The sequence below is a fragment of the Acipenser ruthenus genome, chromosome 9 (genome assembly GCF_902713425.1).
Source record: "Acipenser ruthenus chromosome 9, fAciRut3.2 maternal haplotype, whole genome shotgun sequence".
NCBI classification, from domain to species: Eukaryota; Metazoa; Chordata; class Actinopteri; order Acipenseriformes; family Acipenseridae; genus Acipenser; species Acipenser ruthenus.
Window position 1 is genome coordinate 41364459 of NC_081197.1, and position 17836 is coordinate 41382294.

At 35.5% G+C, this 17836-nt stretch overlaps 1 protein-coding gene across 1 annotated transcript in view; it reads right to left on the reverse strand.

Moving 5' to 3' along the window:
- LOC117406085 (propionyl-CoA carboxylase alpha chain, mitochondrial-like) overlaps window positions 1–17836 on the reverse strand; it is a 165846-nt gene that overhangs the window by 8114 nt on the left and 139896 nt on the right. Inside the window, exon 22 of the mRNA XM_034009842.3 lies at window positions 5093–5233. Within this exon, the coding sequence (XP_033865733.1) occupies window positions 5093–5233 (141 nt within the window). The remainder of the gene's footprint in view (window positions 1–5092; window positions 5234–17836) is intronic.

A 17836-nucleotide genomic window follows, 5' to 3' on the forward strand; every position in this document is an offset into this window, starting at 1 on the left:
CCTTTAGGACACTTCAGTCTGTTGGTGCTTAAGAGCTATTTCCATGAGACTGAATTTGAGTGGCTTCAGCTTTACTGCTCCCTCTCTCCCTTTCTCCAGAGCAGAGTGGGTCACCTCTGGGTGGTAGCAGTGTGGTGGGATGCATGCCCTGTGGCTACCTGCTCTGATTATAAACACTGACCCAGGTTGCCATTGCTGTCACTGTGGCCCTTTTCACCACCATTATATGCAAGAAAAAAGAAAAAGTTGAATAACTGGGACACAGGTTTCCTCAAGACTGTTCAGGCACAAAGGAACACTTGGGCTTTTGCTGTTTCAGTCTGTTGTATTGTATTATTCAGTGCTGTCAATTAGACACCTCTAATGAGCACTAAATATAAAGAAAAGTAGAAAAGTGGGGGAAAAAACAAGTAGAGTTGGATAACTAGTTTAGAAAGAGTTTCAATGAAGACACAAAGGAACCGCTAAGCCAGTACCTCAGACTTCTTTAGATCGCATTAGTCATGATGCTTCTCAAAAGGAGGGAGAGGAGTCTGGTCCACAGTGGGGTGGGGGGGGGGGGGTGGGGGTGGGGGGGTCATTTCTTAAATGTTTTAATGTTGTAAATAAAACATTAAACTTGTAACCAGTTAAAAAACGTATCATTAGAAGCCCTCCAATAAAGTGTTATGACTTACAAATTAATGCAGTATTTCAGTGTACAAACACATACGTACAATGTGAGCATATATATATAAATCCTTATACTGTTCTATGAACACTGGGGTTAACATACATATTTGACACACTGTTTTCTTTTTGACAATGGTAAAGCTAACTTTTAAACGTCTATTACACACATGCACACAATACAGAATAACGTTCAACCTAAACTATAAACAACCCTAGTACACAGTTGTTTTTCATTTAAAATCTGTTCATGAAAGAGCACTTGCATTCTTAGTCCTAGTACCAGGCACACAGTGAACATTTCTAACAATGCATGAAACTTTGTGTTTTCTACTTCTTAAAAGGCTAGATGTGAAAAAGAAAATATTCATGTTTTACATTATTATTTATTTCTTAGCAGACGCCCTTATCCAGGACGACTTACAGTTGTTACAAGATATCACATTATTTTTTACGTACAATGACATTATTTTTTTTACACATTATTTTTACATACAATTACCCATTTATACAGTTTTTTTTTTGTTTGTTTTTTTACTGGAGCAATCTAGGTAAAGTACCTTGCTCAAGGGTAAAGCAGCAGTGTCCCCCACCTGGGATTGAACCCACGACCCTCCGGTCAAGAGTCCAGAGCCCTAACCACTACTCCACACTGCTGCCATCTTGTAATGCCTTCAGCTGAGCCGGTTGCAATAAGACAATCACTGCTACACCACAAACTCACAATTGTCACTGGCTGGCCCTGGTTATTTCTCAGAGAAGCCAGACCCTCGCCAGGGTACCAGGTGTTGCATTGAGCTCCTCTCGCTACACAACAGCTCAGTAGGCAGGTAGCCGCTGCCACAATGAACTGCAGTACTTCCTCGCTGCAGTGCACGCTTGGTGAAAGGTAGCAGGGTGTAACTGGGCATCCCTTATGTACTTTGAGGGGAAATGGAGGGCTTGTATCTTTAGTGCAGTCAATTCATCATAAAAAGAAAACGCTACGGCATGTATGTTAGGCACATGCAAAATATCCAACACCAAAAGGACAAAGTATAACCCATGGTAGACCAGTATAATATTCATTCTGCTTGCTACACAGAAACATTAATATTCTTTTTTTTTTTTTTTTATTAAACTCACCTGGATAAAACTTTTATCAACTTAAAGGTATGTACTTGTTGAGCAAGCGCAGAGGATTATATAATTTAATTACTGCTTTTACACTGTATAAACAATCTGTATATATATTATAACAGTGGTCTGAGTGAGATGATGTCCATCCAGAACGGGTCTTGGGAAGAATGTTACTGTACAGTATTATTAATTAAAAATACAAATTCATTAGGATAGTCAATGACTACAATATATAAGCAGTTTCACTAAAACCTCTTCATTTCTTCTTTTTTTAATTTAACCCACAGTCATTGCTTTACAAGTCCTCATTGCTTTAGAACAGATACGGTTTTTTTATACATTTTAAGAGGCTTTCCATCCCCACCTTGAACGACCTTCCATGCTCGATATGCAAACAAAATGACATTAAAAAAGGCGTATCAGATTTTTTTTTTCTCTATTGAATGGCAAGCATAGTTAACCAAGCGGTTAACACTTTCAAATCTGCATCCCACCTTACTGAGGGGAGTGTCACTCCTGGATGTTTTTTTAAATAAAACATGAATATTTGTTCTTGTTTGTATTAAAATAAGAAACATGGAACAGTTCAATCAATATTGTTAGCAAATAATATATATATATGTGTCAAAAAGGGTGCTTTTTGTTCATAGAAGACAAAAACCCCATGGTGGATATACTTAAGAGTTTTAATGATTTAAAAATAAAATAAGAAGAATTAATCTTTTCCCCAAATCAGAGTCAAGGGTTCGATCAGGGAAGTAAAGTGATTACAATCTGAATCGATTTAAAGGGGTAAAAAAAATTAAATAAAATTAAATAATAAAATAACTATTAAGCAGTATTACCACGTTCCAAACTACGTCATTTTTCTTATATAAAAAGATTTCTTCTTCTTCTATTTTTCATAGTACACCATTGCACTGAATCCCCAAAACAATTTCCCCTCTGCCAACAGTCGATTCATTTAGTTTAATGCAGGAACGAATGGGGTAATAGCTTTTGCGAGAGAATATCTCGTGTTTATTTATTTATGTGCTGCATTTATTTATTCAATCATATTTTAAGAAAGAATAGCATTCCAGTCAGGAAAAAAAAAGCTATGGACACAAGGATATGGATAATTAAGTCTTTCAAACTCTCAAGTGAAACAAAAAGACAGAACAACAACAATCGGGTCCAGTGACAGACAGTGCTCAAATGTGAAAATGTACACTCTGTTGCCCTGGCTGCAAGGCTGCTTTATAATCTTTTCTTTTATTTTAAAAAAAAGCCTGGATTAAGAAAGTCTCAGTTTCACCACTTCTCAGCTGTATTATTTTCATGGACCATTAAATTATTAACTAGAAAAAGGGGTACTATAAGGGCTGTTTCAGTAGGAAACTAAAAGAAGTGTTAAACAAATCTGAAGATAAAATGCTAGAGAATGTGGTTGCTACTACAGAGCAGAGCAGTGCTTGTTAAAAGTTATTTATCCCTTTGTGAACAGCTGAACTTGGGCAAACCAGCCCTGATGGACAGGCAAAACACGCCATCTAAGTCCAGACCAGCCTACCACATATTTAACCCAGATAGCTGATACTACCGTTTCCATTTTAATTCACGAGGTTAGTGTTGGAGAGGAAGGATTTAACTTTAGTCCCTTTCAGCATGGTAAATGTGTTTTTGTAATTAAAGCCACACAATTAAAATTGACAACCTAAGGTCAGAGGATCACATAATATGCTGTTCAAATGTTCGGCTACTCAAAGCCTACAGCGAACAGCTGCAGAAGGAAAGAGCACACACTTAAAAAAACAACAACTTGGACTTCATCCCAGCCTACTCCTCATGGAGTAAGGGTTTTTTACTGTATATGTATTACAATCTACACCACAACCACAACACCTTTCTTATTATGAAATCCAAAACCTCGTCCTGCAAATACAGTACTTATAAAAACCTCAGAATTCAGCCCTAAAAGCCTTTATACAAAAAAGAGACACCACTAATGTATAAGCAATAAAAATATGTGTAGAAATACATGTATCCAATTGTTGATATGTAAAATGAAATAACTTTGTGACAAATACTTTCAAATCGACTTTTTAAATATAATAATATGTTAAAGCAGTTTCTATTTGAGTTACCTGGCAGTACATCAAATCATACTTTATTTTTAGGATGTGTACATTTTCTGCTTGTGTGTGTCTATTACTATCACATGTGGGCCTAAATAACCATATATTCTTAAAAAAATTAAATTAAAAAAATAACTGTATAAAAAAAGTGAATAAATAAAAAATACCTACAAATATCACTTCCGTTCTCCTAAGTGTGTTTTACTGATATTTTATAATTATATATATATATATACACACACACACACACACACATACATACATAAATAGACATACACAATAAAGAATAAAACTATTGCTAGTTTAAATAAAAGCTTTTCCAATTAAACTGGAACTTGCTCTATTCTTTCATTTTACTATTCCGCCATCCATTCTTTAAATTGACAAATTGCTATTCCCCTTTGAAAACAAGCACAGCTTACTGATAATCTTCCTTAATAGCATGTGAAAGGCTATCCTAGTCTTTAAACATTCATTTAAGCATACGTTTCAAACAGTGAAAAGCAGAATGCAGGTACATTCAAGTAAAGTTGACACTGCCTTTTAAAAAGTGCACTCTTCCTTCACAGCAACTCAGCCGTGAAATTATAATGGATCTCTTTCAACAGCCAGGGCTATTACAACCGATAAAGAACATTATTCAGACACTCATTTGAAATTGTGTACTTTTGCTGCTGTTTGAACAACTTGGAAGTAGTCTGGCAGCCTACACTGAGGCGTGAGCAATAATAGATGAAGCTGAATAAAAGAACGCTTGAAAAACGCACAGGATATACCCCCTGACAGTTTTGTTTAAAACACTAATTTGATAGCCAGAAATTGAATCATGATTATTTTCCCAACTGCAGATAGTAATGTGTTTTAGTTTAATTCTGCACAAGAAAGAATATCACTGTCACATGAATACAATTAAATCAAACACGCCAGGGAATACATCTTTTATTTTTAAGTTTTGTCTTTTCGAAACACAAATAGCTCATATAACATAGTTAACAGAGTTATCTTTCCTGTCTCTGGAGTGCTGTATCAAGTCAGAAATTAAAACAGGCTGCTGTGTGAATTTATTAATTTCGTACAGTGGCAAATTTTATATATATGTATTTTATAAAAAAGAGTGTCAAAGCTTTGTTTGATGCCCATCATTATGAGAACCTAACAGTACAGACAGCAATAGTAGTAATTCTTACCGCATCCCCGGGTTTGACAGAGACAGTCACCACAGTGCCAGGCATTGGTGATCTCAGGATGCTGCTGGTGTCCTCTGGCACTTTCTCAGGCATGTGTCTGCTCAGCTCGGCTGCCAGTCTGCTCAGCACCCGGACTTTAAACTGAACAAAACAAACACATTTTTTTGGTATTTTTTATTGTCAACACAAAACAAAGAACATGCATTTAAATAATATATGAAATATTAACTGAATAAAAGGTTTACTCCATGAAAATACTATATTACATTTTTTTTTTTTTTAAGATTTCACAGCAGGAATTTTTTCTTTTCAAGATTAAAATTCCTTGCAGCTGGGATAAAGCATGTTAACTCTCATACTGCACTGTTACATGGTACATTCCTAGGAATGAAATCTATACTGTACAATATGGAGTGGGCTACACCTCAAAGGACAGAGATTATCGGTGTGATAGTTATTTATGTACGTCCGTCCATCATTATTACCATATCATACAATAGAAATTACACTTTCATAACGTCCTATATTTATATATCCCAGAACACTGTACGATAAAAGCCACAAAACAAAATTATAGAAAACAAGATATGGTCTTCTGCCTAACCTTAGAAATATCTTATTACCGGTATTACTGTGATTATAATAATAAATCACCACCACCACCACCACCATATACTGATTATAATAAATAAATAACAAAATACAATTAATAATGTAAGTGAGACTAAGATCAAATGATGCACCTACTTTTTTAATAAAATTCCTACATTCAAGCAATGCATACACCCAGCATCTCATCTTTGGAATTCATTGCCTTTGAACATAAAAATAGCCTCTAGTAAATACTGACTAGTGACCACAATCATGTTAATTGGAATTGTTTAACTTATGTTTTTATGTTTTTATTTTGTATTACTGTTTTTATGATTGTTTTAACATTTTTGGTCCTGTTTGAATGATTTGTCTATTTTTGCCATTGATTTTATAAATGTTATTTCTTGCCAGGACCCCCTTGTAAATGAGATGTATATCTCCAGGATTAATAAATAAACAAAATAAAATACAAAATTAAATGAAAAATTGTACAGTGCATTTGGCCACGGTGCAGTAAACCTAGAAATCCAGCAGATGGCAATAGATGTCTGTTTTAGTTTTTTTTTTTTTTGTCAGACAGCATAAACAAACATAACAGGGCAGAAAAAGATCAGGTAAATATAGTGAATTATTCATACTGTGCCACAAACACTCCTTGCTAAGAAATATCAAAGATCAAATTGAAAATCCTACTCCTTGTATGCTATAAGTGAAATGCTGAAGGTGGTGGGGTAGTTCATTAATAGATACAATGAATTATGTATTTATTTATTTTTACAAATAACGCACCATTTTAAGCTATTTCATAACAAATAATTACATTTTTTATTGCATCAAATTATGTATCAGTAAGAATAAATGTTCAAGCTTTTAAAAAAATGTCAGAAATGTTCCACTGAAAAATCAATAATCTGAATCGTTAAACAATTCTAAATCAAAGGAAACTATCACAAGCCTTCCCAGAACGTGAAAACACAGTAAAAGCTCTATGGTTTCATGAAAAGCAGATCCAAAACACCCACTACAAAGTACCTTTTTCATTTGCCTGGGAAAATAACATCATCTTTGAAGAAAATAGATTGATGTGGCAGTTTTCATACGGCAGGCCCAGCTTGTGCATGTTGTTACACTGGAGTACATATTTTGCAATCAGAATATAAGTATTAAATCTCTCAGGGAAATGAAAGCCTTCTGCTTGTATTAAATACTTCTGAAACACGAGCTGGAGAAGCAAATGCTTGAAGAGCACACTCCTCTGACAATCCAACAAACAGGCTATTTGTGCAGAATATCCACCAAAGATAATTGTACACTTATTGCAGAGCATTAAGCACTGAAGGAAGGGAAGAATGTATAATTACACTACATTGTGCAGCCATTGTGTTCTGAATTAGCTCCCATAATGTATCCCCCATTTGAATACTGAAATTAGTAGGCACAGTACAGTACAAATGACTTTATCCACATCATGGTGCATGCAGAATGTTAATATGTTTTTCGGCTATCCTAGAGGGGTACAAATAACCAGGAGGCAGGCTGGAGTGGGGTGAACTGGAAAGCTGCACAGTCGGGACTGGCACAATTAGAATACGTCATTTACAAACACAGCCTTATTGAAATACTGCACTACAGGATACAGCAACATTAGAATGCAGCGTTACTAGGCCTGGCCCTGCTGGAATACTGCAATATCGTTCCTTATCGGATTAAAAGACGATTTAACATAGCCTATAGGAATACTGTACTAGCGGGCAAGCCTAGCCAATTAGAACAGAGTTGTACAGGGCATTGTCCTGTTGGGATTCTATTGTACCTTAAAAAAATTAAGAAATCTGCCTTTGTAGATGGTGCAGTCAGACTCCTGTTTGATCAATGTATCATATTTTAGGTTATATGAGAATACGTAGTAGAAGACATCGTAGCATGCAGTACATGTTAATGACATGTTTTAACACTGGAGTGGACACATCAAGGGTCTTGGTCCACACACCACATTATCTTCAGTTCTGAATCGTGTTGAAGAGGTTAGTTAGAAGAAAGTCCACGTATCGAGCAGATTTGTTGGGAGAAGTGGCAAAATATATCCTCCAGTCTTCTGCAAAAAGCTTGTACAGGGTATGACAATTTTCATCATATTTTCCAGTAAAATATATAGTTAATGTACAGATGTACAGTAAGTACAAAGATGAACTATTCATAAATAATTGAAATGTTTGCAACGTTAAATTAGATAAAAATACACATTAAGCTTAAATATGTACAAATGATAGTGTTACTACATATTCACACGGCAGTTCTTGCATATATTGTACATTTAATTGCATACTATTATATAAAAGATAACTATCTATACATTGTGGTAAATCTGGTCATGCCAAATACCAAACACATATCTGCATACTGTATATTGCTTCAACATATGTATTGTTACTAAACAATACAGATATTGCTGGGATCATTCATTTTTATTTTGAACTAATTGTAAAAATGCATTGTTGTTGAAAGCTAACTTAAAGTATTTAATTAACTAGTACAGTATGTGTACATTCAGGCAGCTACATGATTCACTGGCCCAAATTTTCCTGTGCTATTAGAGGAAAAACAGCCCCACAGAAGGATATTACCACCTCCATGCTTGACAATAGGTATGGTTTTCTTTTCTTTGTATGCCACAGCATACTTTCACCAAAAGTAATGACTATCAGCATGACCAAATTGCTCGATTTTTGTTTTATCACTCCTTTGACCAGAACTCATATCGATCATTCAAATGCTGTTTTGCAAACTTTAAGCAATTGTCCTTGTGATGTTTTCCTAAGAGTGGCTTTTCCCTTGGCCTGCGACCATTGAGACCTTCACAATGCAATACTCGACCTACGGTTGAAATGGAAACCCCCAGTCCCACTTGCAGCAAATTCACTTTGAATATCTTTGGCAGTCAATCTCAGATTGTTAAGAACCTTCTTGAACTTCCTGATAATAGAATAGAAACAATAGTTGAAATTGGGATACTCAAACGCTTGGAAATCTTCTTGTATCCTTCTCCAGCTTTATGACAACAAATAATTTTCTGCCTAAGGTCTTCAGATAGCTCTTTACTTTTTCCCATATTGACTTATTGATAATGACAGCAATCATCCTATGCCTAACCCTTTTATACTCTCTAAGAATGTTCTCCTACAATCCAGCATTTTCTATTTTCTAGAATTATGTTCTGCATTATCATATTGAAATGTCTAGCACATTGTAGACAATACTATCATCAAAGGGTATGAATACTTTTAAATTAGAGTTGGAGTTTTGCAAAAAAAAAAAAAAAAGGCTGAAATAAATAATTGTACACTTCTATTTCTTGTAACTTTTTTTCCTCATCCACAAAAGCAAAATTTTTGCTACAAAAGATTTTTCCTAAAATTCTTTGTTTTCGTGAAATTTCTAGAAATTATAAATTTCCATTGGGGTATGTAAACTTTTGACTACGACTATATATACTGTGTATATATACTGTGTGTGTGTGTATATATATATATATATATATATATATATATATATATATATATATATATATATATATATATTATTGTAATAATGTCTGTAATCCTAATTACTTGTATAGAAACTATAAATTCTAAATTAAAATTATAATATTATTGTACCGTATTAATTTGAATTAAAATTGCTCAAAACAGCTGCAGCGCTTATTCAACGGCGATGGTAATTAGAAGTACTATGGTTTTCAAAAGGCGCAATTTTTATTATTTGAGGTAAGCGTATATTGAAGTTTATTTCTACGGACACAACTTGATCAGGATGGTGAAGAAGTCCTGCAACTTTAAACTGAAAGCTGTTGAGCTCGCAGATCAGATCGGTGTTTGACTAGGTGAGGCCACTACCAGTGCAGCGTGGTGAGAGAAATAATAACGAGAGAGAAATGTCAATTCAACACTGTCGGTTTATTTTCCCTTTCTTGTCTTACAGCAGTTTCTAAGAGTCTTTAATATAAGTTGCGTTTCTTTCTCTTCAACCAGCAAGTCAACTAAACACTCACAGTCTCCTGATCCAGACGAGGCTTCAGTTTGGTAGATGAGTTGATCCCGTGGCTATCCCCAGTGTCTCTTATTAGTCAAAATACAGTGCATACAACCAAAACAGAAATGCATGCAAGAAACTTAAATAATAAATCAAACAGGTCCTGCATTAAAAGTAAAATGTATTACTTCTCTTGCTAATTCATAAATATATATATTTACTTTAGTGCTGCTGTATTTACTCCTACACCAGTATCAGTACACAGTACTGTGTACCTACGCTATTCTTTTTTTGTTTGGGTTCCATAAACTTTACAGTAAAATACCGGTATGCTCCAGTGTGTAACTGTATTATTTTAAATAGATTTTATTTAAGATTATTCAATTAATTGTGTTTCTATTTGTAATGTTTTGCCATACTGTGTTTTTTTATGCGTTTCTTCATTAAGTGCTGCATTTATTTGAGCTGGGGTAGGGGGAAAAAATTAGATGTTTCATTACTGAGAGCGGTGTTTATTCGAGGGTGGCATCTATTACAAATCTGATATCTGAGTGCGGCGCTTACTCGAGGGCGGTGGTAATTCAAAGTAATACGGTATTTATAATATAAATATAGAAGGAAACATTTAAAAACTCAGCAAAATCTGAGTAAAACAAACAAAAACATGTGACAAAAAAATAAATGGTTTTCAGGATTAAATAGTTTTTTTTGTTTGTTTTTTTAAAAATCAATTTGTCAACATTAATAACAAAAAAATAATCACATAATTACATAAATAAATAAATACTTTTAATGGATTTGTTCTCATGTCTATTCTATTGCTGTTATAGTTTTCCCCTTACTGATGACTTCCTGATCCCTACTTGTGCTTCAAATCACACACAATACAAGGGACTGAGTGTATATACACACAAAGTATATAAACAGAAGGTGCTTAACTACAGTGCTTAAGATATTATATATACTGTGTACATATAGTGGTGTTATAACACAAAATACAATGCTGAAAAATTCAGAATGTTTGTCTACTTTGAAAAGCATGTTTATTTAGTAGTACTGTAACTTTTTAACTTACACAATCCTGTTCAACTTCCCAGTGTGTAATGGGACTGAATTGTCTTGAATCTTAAACAAGGGGTTCACATGGTCCATGCTAAGTCTTATTATTATTTTTTTATATTACTGCTTATCATATGGTTAGCAGACTATGGCACTGATGCACAGCTCCCTCCCATGGGGATGTAAGAATAAGAAGATACTCCTGAGGGGGAGAAAAAAACAAAACACTCTACCCAACAGCTGGGTCTAAGCTGAATATTTTAATAATGCAGATGTGTGGTTGAAAGTAACAGAAGGTATCGCATAATATTATGTTTATTTTTCCACTTTTCCACAGAGGAAAAGGCGGTCCTTGATCTTGTTCAGCACACAGTTAGCTTTTGTTCACAGATGAAACCAGACAGTAAAGAAAAAAAAAAAAAGAAAAAAAAAAAACACTGGTGACCAAATGTGGTCTGAGGGTGGTCACCCACACACCCCCACCCCCACCCCTACCACTGCCACATTTTCTGCAGTGTTTGGAGTGCATATCTTACCCAGAGAGAAGCAGTGCTACTTTGAACAGACACCTGTGTTAATCAGCAGTCGCCTTAATGCAGTGACTTCTGTTTTTAATAATTAATTTGGATTACCAACAGTTATATATTATAGTAAGGTTCTGTAAAATTCATTTTCACAGTATTAATTCCGGTAAAATGTTTTAAAAGTCAAGGATAAAAAAAATTATAAAAAAAAACAAAAACTCTTGCACATTGGTATGAGCAGTTTCAGATTTTGCTGTACAATGCTATAGGAAAGTCACTGAATCTTAGGGTGACCTAAGTAAGCTTTCAGTAAAAACTGGAATGGATAAAATGCTATGCAACTTGAGTGTTGCTATATTTTCATCCCGGAAGACATGTATAGCAGGCTTTTCTGTATTTTGAATGGTCATTTACTTTATCAAATATTATAAAACACTCAATGGAAGTATAAGACTACTAAAAGAAACCCGAGAAAGATACACTGAGATAACTTTGTCAAAACGTTTGTGTAGAATTTCTTTTTGCATTAAACTAGATTTGTCAACACATAGCGACGATAGTTGTTCTTACTGTGTCAATAGCTTGCTGATAACCTGCCATATAATTTGTTAAAATGCAAACAGATGTATCCATGCTGACTTCTGTTTCCATCTTATATTAATAATACTGTAATTTTACATGATTTAAAACAATCAGTTAAAGCATTAAACACTTGCCAAATCCTAACTTAATTATATCATTTGATCCACAGTATATTAATACAGTTTACATTTTTAATGGTATTCATTTTGAAAGCCAGTGCAAACAGATTTGTAATAGTATGCATACGCTATGAGTTAGCAGCTTGACATTTACGTGTATTCCATGGTCTTGAATAACCTTTATTTGGTAAGAGAATATGAAAGAAAAATAAATACATACATGTAAAACAAATCTGTGCAAGTCTCAGAGCTCAGTACATCTGCAGTCACTGGAGCAGCCTGTTGGCATAATGCTTTGACAGCTCCATCAGCGAAGTCTCAAGGTAGCTGTCAATCAGGATGCATCATTTAATCCAACAGCACTCCAAGGACTTTTTCCTTGCAAACCACATGACAGCACATCTACAGCTCTATTTAAGGATGCGCCCAGTTGTGTTTGCAATGTGGTCATAATTAGAAAAAAAAAAAAAAATGTAGCAACAGGTTTTGCTATTATTCAGACGGCACTTTATTTCCAGCACTGGCACGTGAAGTGTGATCCTGCTTCATGGCAGCGTCAAGCTAAATGACAAAAGCACTACTTTATTCAGCCTCTCTGGATAGTCAGTACTTCATTTGCAGCTCGCTATAATTAGATTAATGGTGTAGAGCTGTACAAAGCAGGCCCACTTCACATTAGATAGCATATGAATTAGGACAAACACTTATTTCAATTCCAGGCAGAAAAAGCAGTGGCTAGGGTATTTAGCATACCCTTTATGGTGGAATGAGATGTTAATTGTGTGCCATTACCTCTAAACTGCTTGCTTGTTGTATTAATCACTGTGCTAATTGATGCAGAGATAGAAATGTAGCCACAGGCAAGAAAGCAGTGGCATGAGAGCAGAAGATGGTGGATAAAGGATTATCCAGTAAACCACATGGAGATGGCAATGCTTTGAAAGCTCCTCTTTATGCCCACAAGCACCACTTCCTATCATAATTATTGTACCAGTGTGGAAAAAATATAATTTTCTATTTGAATTTTAAAAAAAGACACTTCAAAAGGAGCATTCAAGCATGAAGGCATAAACCAGACACGACGTGTGTTCTTGACACCTTGTTTTACACAAACAAAAACGTTTCACAGGACTTTCACAGTGCCATAGGATTTTCGCCAAGACTTTAGGCTAATAAAGATAACAGGAAAAAACATTCATAATCCACCTTCTTACACAGCTCTGTGAGCTGGTGGGAGCATCTGCTCAGAGTTGAGGCTAGTAATCGCCTCCTCAAGCTGATGTCAAACACACACTGCCATCAGAGGTAGTAGGTACCAAATGGGCAGTGTAGGAGAATTCCAACACTATAATGTAAATCCGAAAGGCTCCTTCTCAGAAGGGCGTATTGCAGTTTGATGGAGGTGGTGTAAATAGTGCCAAAAGCAACAACAAATTTACTTCAATGACATCACTGCCTGAATTGATGGTTTGCTTTACACTTTACAGACAACAGAAATTCACTTGGAGAGCACAGTAGAACACACAAAAAGATGTGTGTTATGAGCTTAGACATTACATTTTCATCACATGCCTTTGAAATAAAGTAAATATATATATATATATATATATATATATATTATATATATATATATATATATATATACACCTGTACTCTCCTCTGCTGTTTCAATTGCCAAAAACACAAAACACTCTCAAGTATTGTTTTTCTTCTTTACTTCATAGGAGCAAATGGATCCTTGTCAGCTAAGTCTGGTCTATTCTGTCCTTTTCTTTCAGTTTACATACATTTCACACATGTAAAAGCCCATTGCTTTGTGTACATGCGGTTTTTTTTGTGGGACTACAGGTTCGACTGTGTGAGATGTGCAGTCTATTTTCATCATTGCAGGCTGCTAGTGTAGTATAGTGCAGATGTCTGACATGCAGGTGTTGAAAGCATCCTTGACTTGTCTTTCAGATTGCCTTTGTTCCTTTGCAATCGCTGTGAATTCACTGGTGGTGATTATAATAATAGTGTTGGGTTATCCATTGATTTGCTGTGGCACCCTCATTGTGAGTTCACTCATTGAGACATTCATCCTGTTCCTTTAATGAGGGGCTACACAAGCCCCTCTTAACACTTGTACTTGACGTAGGTACTCTGATACAGCCTTCCTCAAAATACTGCAGTGCCTATAGAGATGACCATACATGTGGGATCACCTTATATTGAAAAATACTAGTATTTGTGCCTCGTCAAAATATATCCATGATCTTTCACTATACACTGCTGTTGTTCATGATTATTTCCTTCACGGCAATCTTGAAGAGCTCAACTAAAGCACTGCTGCCTTGCTGTACTCGAATCGTGGATTAAGCACACTTTTGTTCCTCCCTTGTATCATACAGGTTGTGCTTCTGACCAACTCCAAGTTTTGTGCATCTTTTAGCCACCATCTGTTGAGATTGCAGCTTGATCTTTCCCACAATATTAGGATGTTCTTGTGATGGAATCAAACTTTCTTTACTTTTTAATTCCCCCACCCACAAAATCGGGAAACTGTAGGACAGTCAACTGGTTGAGTTTGTAGAGATTTGTTCAGAAACAATTAGACGCTACAATGGAGAAATGCTGCTGAAGGTCATGTGCCCTTTTCTTGTACCCAGGATGACTTCTGTTCTTATCATCCCCATGGCAAGGATACAGTGGACGTACCATATATACTTCTTTGAATACATACATATTGTCACGTGCTTCTTGGTACTGTAGAACTGCTTAGTAGGATTATGTTTTACAAAAAATAACAACGGAGATAATGACGACATGTATAAACGTAGTTAAAATATATGTGAACCAACTGCTTCATCCTAATCAACAACTACACCGTAACGTATAATACAAACTAATAATAAAAAAAAAAACATGTACTGCACGCTGCTGTAATGTTGTACTACCATTATTAGAATACTATACTCTCTTGAGAAACACACATTCAGGTAAAGATGTTGACAGTCAAATGTTTATCACAAGACATGGTAGTTTGTTTTACGAAACAAAAAAAAACAAATACAGAAATGCGACAGTGACTATCTCTGGGACCACACCCAGTGCATAGACAGTGGTTATTTTGTCATTTTGTCCAAATACATGAGTGGATTGTACAGTTAAAATTTGTCATAATGGAAGACGCTGATCTTACATTAACAGCTCTCTTAGAAGACACAATGTAGGCAAATTAAAAATAAAATACAAAAGTACAAATTATTCACCAATTCTTTCCTTTTAAAAAAAATTCCTCCTTTCCTTCCATCAAGTTAATATTAAAATTGTGGTGTTGTCAAAATAATAACAAGAAGAAAAAAAAAGAACAGCAAAAACTACAGCGATGGATTTAACAATTTAACCTTAACCATTTTTTGACACAGTTGTCTCTCCCTTCAAAGCCTCCTGCCTCTACGACGGCAAGTTCTGCACAGATTAATGACAGTATGTATTAGTTACAGTGGTGCAGTACTGGAAAAAGAAGCTTCCAGAGGTAAAGGGGATTACTCTTCAGACCAGTAAGCAAGATAGTGACTGTGGGGTATCCATGGGCGCAACAGGAGGGAGAAGGATAAAAGTAAATCATGAATTGTCAAGAGAGCACATAAATCAAACATCTTGGGAAAAGCATGAGGTTTGGGAAGTGCACATTTCCTAGTTCTTCTGTTAAGGAAATCCCCACCGCACCAAAAACAAAACAAAAAAAAACTAAACTCCAACATTCTTCCAACCAACTTAGGGTCATGACCTCCAACAGGCTATTATATTGTAGAAACCATAGCAACCAAAACAAACAAGTTTCACACAACACTCTACTGCTTCATTGAGCATCAGCTTGAGAAAATACTATTGATTACATGCCACTCAATTTGATCATATCTTTTTCATGCTCTGCGTTACAATACAGTCAGATTGTTTCACATGCAAGTTACTATGCCGTTTCCCAAACTGATACTGTATTTTCTACCTGATCCCCGCTTCACCAGACTCAACACAGGGGAGTTGTTATTTATTTTTTTCAACACTGTTTCCTTTTCATTGGCGCTCTGGTCATATGGATTTGCCTGATGGCATTTTCACTGATGCTTGTTCTCCTGATTATTCACAAACAAAGCAACTCTCTGAGGAATACCTACAATGGGAACAAGAATACAAAGCTCCAGGAGACTTGAATTGGGATATGGCATCGAGACATTTGCGACAACATATTGGACAAATCTCAGACAGCATGAATGGTTTCAAACATTTTTTGGGGAAGTGTTAACATAATTATAGTGACTGCATCATATTAATTAATTACTTTGTATTAAAATTTGTACTTCTCACAAGTTTTGATATTTAAAACATCTGAAGAGTAATAATGTTAATCGGAATGCACAGTGATACAATATGAATTGATTCACTGTTATTTTGGTATATCACCATTCATTACATATATATTTTTACAAAGCTATAAGGACATTCTAGTGATGAAAACACATTCATACATAACTTTCAAAGTAAATCCGTTTGAAAACAAAACACAAACACAGTTGCAAGTGTTAAACTCTGACTGGATATCTTATCAAAAATAGAGGCCAGTCAGCAGTACCGTTAAATTTAACTGACAACCTGTCAGTATCAGTGAGGGCATGATGTCCTGGGGGACAGATGATAATAAAAAAGAGCTGCCAAGAGGTTTATCAAATAAACAATTGTAGAGCGGAACAAACCAGTGAAAATGCTACTTACGTCACAAGGCTGTCTTAAGTATATAGTTATCATTTATTATAACAAAACTAATTTTAGAACTACAAATATACAATGAAGTGAAAGCTTGTGAATTTGGACAATCAGACAACTTCTATATATCCATGAAGCAATACTTTTTCAGTGGACATGATGTTTTTTTTTACTAGTTGTACAGAGTGAAGTAGGTCGGGTTTGATGGACTGGGGAGATCTTAGGAAGGGGAATAAGTAAATTGTGTATTGTGAACAATGAGGGAATAAATAAAGGAAATGAGCGTACAGTTAAAATATGAGTATTATACTGCGTTAATAAAGAAATGGTAGTTCAATTAGGTTAAAAGGAAATCCTTTCAAGTACCAGCATCCTTAACCTTCTTTCTCTTGAAGTTAAAAGTACAGGACAGAAGTCACTATATAAATTCTGCAACTAGGTAGTTTTTGAAAATCATAAACCAGGAGATTAATCAGCATTGGTAACAGGCAAACCTGTAAGAGGGAGCAATAAAATAATGTTGGAAAACAGTGTGACTAAAAGTTAAATAATGGCTCCCCTGTGTTGAGTCTGATGACGGAGCTAGAAACAGTGCAGACAAGAAACACAGGCCTATTTAACAGCAAGGTCTCCCCTGCTTTTGTCAAATTCGTAACCCTCCTCCCCCAGGCAGCTGGGCCTTGACTGCAGCGGCGGTTAACTTGTCACAACACACTGCTCCCAACACATGTAACAATGTGTAGAGATGAGAACAAAAAGCATGCTCCCAGTGGGAATAGATAGTCGGCTTTGGTTTTGAGCAGGTAAAACGATGGTACTGATGGTCTCATTAAAATGGAAAGCTGAACAGAAAACCTGTGGCGGTGGGTTGCGGTTCTCACACAGGTGGGAAAAACAGGTTCCCAGGTGTGACCGACCTGTGTCGTCGAGTTTCTCATGCACAAGGTTATGCTCTATCGTCTATCCTGTGAGCGTACAGGGTCATTTGGGGTAAACGTGGTCAGTACAGTTCTTAAAAACAGCATTTGAACTTAAATTAGAGCAGAGTAAAATATTTGTTAAGAACATCTTGGAAATCATGTCTTTATCAC